The following is a 3,921-nucleotide window of genomic DNA, read 5'->3' as shown; positions in this document are numbered from 1 at the left end:
GGGAGGAAGACAGGGGGACTGAGGAGTCCCTTGTGCCCCACTCCCAGGGCCACCCCGAGACCTGCCTTCGGGGGCAGCTGCTGCCCAGAGCAGGTCCTGAGCCCCCCCAGGGAGAGCCAGGGTACTTGTTTTCAGGGAAGCTCGAGTCTCTCTGGCCAGATGGGGTCCTTGCCCTTGGGGATCCCAGCATTGATGAGGAAGGAGACAGACAGCCTTCTGTGGTGTTTACTTGGGCCAGCCACGTGCTGAGCTCCTCACAGTTGTTATATCATTGATACAATGACCCTGGGAGGCGGATGCAACATTATCCACATTCTACAGATCAGGAAACTGAGGCAGAGTTCACATGACTTGCCCGGGGTCACGCAGCTGTTCAGTGGCTGAGGCCTGATCTCTGGTTCTTCTGACTCCCTCGCACCCCCTCCCCAAAGCGCTCATAAGGCAAAGCAGACAACAAAGACAACTGGAAAGAGAAAGTTCTACAGTCTGGGAAGCCCGCCGAAGTGGCGGCTGGGAGGGGCTAATCAGGGAGGCTTCCGGGAGGAGGTGACTCTGGGAGAAAGCGGGATGTGGCTGGAGGAAGAGTGTTGGCCGAGCCCCCCCTTATTCCCACTCTGGGTCGGAGGCTGACCATCTGTGGCCCCCCCTCCCCAATTTACTGAGCCCAGGAGCTGTTCAGCCTTCTCACTTTATTGATTTTACATTATTTTTAGAGCTTTGTTTTTTGGGTAAACTTCTGAATTTATTTTAAACTTAAATATGAAACAAGTTAAAAAACACCATTGCAAACCTCATTATAAACAGAAAATAACTGGTCCTCAAGGGAGACTGGGTCTTGTCCATGGTTAAATGGCTGGTGAGGGATGAGGCAGGACTTGAACTCAGATCTTTTGGCTTTAGATTTTGATCTAGATTGCTCCTGAGGGGTGTGTGCCCGGGGGTGGGGGGGGAGTGCCTTCCCTCGTCCCGTCCTAGAGCCCCATGTAAGAGAAGACCCCACGGCTTCCTCTCACCAGCCTTCCCCCCCTCCTTCAGGTTTCTCCCAGAAGCCCCGCGGGGATGGCTCCACGGAACCCCGGAAAGCAGGGCAGCCCAGGTAAGGGCGCCTCCCCGGGCAGCCAGGATGTCTCAGGAGCTCAGCAATGGGGGTTTCTCGCCCCAGATTAACCTGGATGCCTCTGGAGGGGTCTGGGCTGGGGAGGGTCAGAAGTGGGTGGGGAAGGAGGTGGGAGTCTGGAGGGCAAGGGAGAGAAACGGCCCAAAGGGGAGAGATGGGGAGCACTGGCCGAGAGCCAGCCGGGATGTGTCTCAGGGCCCCTCCTCTTCCCCAGGGGAGGCAAGTACAGCCAGGCCTTGCAAGGGGAACCGAGCTTCCTCGTGCAGATCGCCGAGAAGGAACAAGAACTGCTGGCGTCCCAGGAGACGGTCCAGGTGAGCCTCCGTCCCGGGGTGTTTATTGGACACCTCGTGTTTGCAAGGTGCGCCAGGTAGGAAAGCCGGCAGGGACAGTCCCTGCTCCCAAGGGGAGTCTGCAGGGAAAGGACACTGATGGGTCAGGAGACAGCCCACCACGAGGGGGTCTTTCTACTGATTTGGCAAAGTGGGTACGAGGAATTGGGGGGGTGGCAAATAATGGGGGAACTGAGTCAGAGCAGGGATTTGAGAGGCCCGGCCTCCCAGCAGAAGCAAGTGTCTCATCCCAGTATGTGATTGTCTCAGGTAAATATATGATACACAATAAAGCACACACATACACCCACACCTACATCCATACCTGTACCCATTGACCCAGCTCCTCACCCACAGCATCCCATCTCCATGGCTACACCATCTGTCCTCTGGCACGGACTCCGGCCCCCCCTGCTTCCCTCCAAACTCAGCTCAAGAGCCACATCCCCCAGGGAGCCTTTCCTCAGCGAACTTCTCCGAGTGCTTCCCCTCGGAAATGACTCCCCCTACTTCCCACGCAGCCTGTGCACACACACGCACACACACGGGCACATGTATGTGGTACATAGATGGGTGCACATGTCATTTACTTAGACTGACTCCTCCAGAATGGAAGCCCCTTGAGACAAGGGCCCTGATGGTTCTGGCTTCCTTTTCCAGGGTGTGGTACAGAGTGAAAGTTAGTAATGCCTGTCAAATGAACGGATAGATGGATGAGTGGGTGGGTGGGTGGATGGATGGGTGGGTGGGTGGGTGGGTAGATGAATGGTTGGATGGATGGATAGATGGATGGTAGATGGGTGGGTAGATGAATGGATGGATAGATGGATGGATGGATGTGTAAATGGATGGATGGATGGGGGGATGGATGATGGATGGATGGGGGATGGATGGATGGATGGATAGATGGATGGATGGATGTGTAAATGGATGGGTGGATGGCTCGATGGGTAGATGGGTGGGTAGATGCATGGATAGATAGATGGATGGGTGGATGGATGTGTATATGGATGGATGGATAGATGGATGAGTAGATGGGTGGGTAAATGGATGGATGGATGGATAGATGAGTGGATAGATGGATGGATGGGCGGATGGATGGATGGATGTGTTAATGGCTGGCTGGATGGCTGGATGGGTAGACGGGTGGGTAGATGGATGGATGGATGGATGGATGGATGGATGGACAGTTGGATGGGTAGTTGAATGAGTGGTTTTGCCCAGCCCACTGAGAGAATGAGGTGCAAGTGTACCTGAAGCCGCTGGGCCAGGGGTAGGGGATGAAATCCTTGCTGTCTTGGCCCTTCAGGTCCTTCAGATGAAGGTCCGACGCCTGGAGCATCTGCTGCAGCTCAAAAATGTTCGCATTGATGACCTGAGTCGGCGCCTCCAGCAAGCCCAGCGCAAGCCGCGGTGAGCGGAGCGAGTCTGGAGACCCTGGGCCAGTCCCCTTCCCCCTGTAGTCTCCCTTCCTGGAAGTGCCGTTACCAACATATCCAGGCCCAGCTGAACAGACTGACCTGTTGTCCTGCAATCCTGCTCCCTTAGACGTTCCTGCCCTGTTGTGGGCAGTAAGTGACAGCTCCGAGGCTCGGCTTGGAGTCTCGGAGCCTGGGTGGGAAGCCCCTGAGTGGGACCCAAGAAAACTCCTAAATCAGGACTTCTTCCTTCCCTTGTGGAAAGTCCCTCCAGCCCAGGAAGGGCGTTGAGCACCTCCTGGAGACATTTGCCACGTCAGCCCTGAGGTGGGGCAGACCCCCTTGCCACGGAACCAGCTGGTGCTGGGAGAGTGCGTGCTGAGAGGCACAAAGGTGGGAGGGGAAGTGGGTCGGGGCCACGGGTGCAGTGGGGAGCCAGCCTTGCCTTCTAAGCCCCACACCTTTCCCCATTTTGGACTCAGCCTCCTCCTCCCCCGGGCCAGGCAAAACAGGCATCCCTTGGAATCTGGACACAGAGCCCGGACATCTTGCCTGCTTCCTGAAGTCCCAGGCCCAGGGACCACAGAGGGCTGTTTAGAGAGCCCCCCAGCCTCCACTTGCTCTGGGAGGACGTTGTCCTGGCCCTTACTGCCAGCTGAAGCTGGCTCGTCACTGGGTACCATCAGCCGAAGCCTTGTGTCACCTCGTGCTGAACCAGAGCAGGATGCGCCAGGGCTTTCCAGGTTCCCTCCTTGCCCCGGGCTGACCACCTCCCCACCTCCAGGCTCCCTTCTTTCCTGTTGTGGGCCAAGAGCGCCAGTGCAGGCCGGGGCTTCCAGTGGCCAGGACGTCCAGACTAGGGGTTAGGGTGTAGACTGCCACAGGCTCTGAGGAAGGCCTCCTGGCTATGGACCGGCCCTTCTCAGTGCCGGGAAGCAGAGGCCACTGGGTCCTCCTGTCCCCGAGGTCCCCAAGGAAGAAGGGCTGGGTTAGAGAAGGATGCTGGGGAGAGAGCTGGGACGTCCTTCCCCAATAAACATGTATCGCTCCAATA

At 57.1% G+C, this 3,921-nt stretch overlaps 1 protein-coding gene across 2 annotated transcripts in view; it reads left to right on the top strand.

Moving 5' to 3' along the window:
* SPEF1 (sperm flagellar 1) overlaps positions 1-3,921 on the top strand; it is a 14,715-nt gene extending 10,794 nt beyond the window's left edge. For both annotated transcript variants that reach the window (XM_051974325.1, XM_051974324.1), the window contains exons 5-8: positions 1,036-1,096; positions 1,332-1,431; positions 2,759-2,862; positions 3,371-3,921. In XM_051974325.1, the coding sequence (XP_051830285.1) occupies positions 1,036-1,096; positions 1,332-1,431; positions 2,759-2,862; positions 3,371-3,734 (629 nt within the window). In that variant the 3' untranslated portion in view covers positions 3,735-3,921. The remainder of the gene's footprint in view (positions 1-1,035; positions 1,097-1,331; positions 1,432-2,758; positions 2,863-3,370) is intronic.

The sequence above is a fragment of the Antechinus flavipes genome, chromosome 2 (assembly GCF_016432865.1).
Source record: "Antechinus flavipes isolate AdamAnt ecotype Samford, QLD, Australia chromosome 2, AdamAnt_v2, whole genome shotgun sequence".
Classification (NCBI taxonomy): domain Eukaryota; kingdom Metazoa; phylum Chordata; class Mammalia; order Dasyuromorphia; family Dasyuridae; genus Antechinus; species Antechinus flavipes.
Note: the sequence above shows the minus strand (reverse complement) of the source record. Positions and strands in the feature narration are given on the sequence as shown.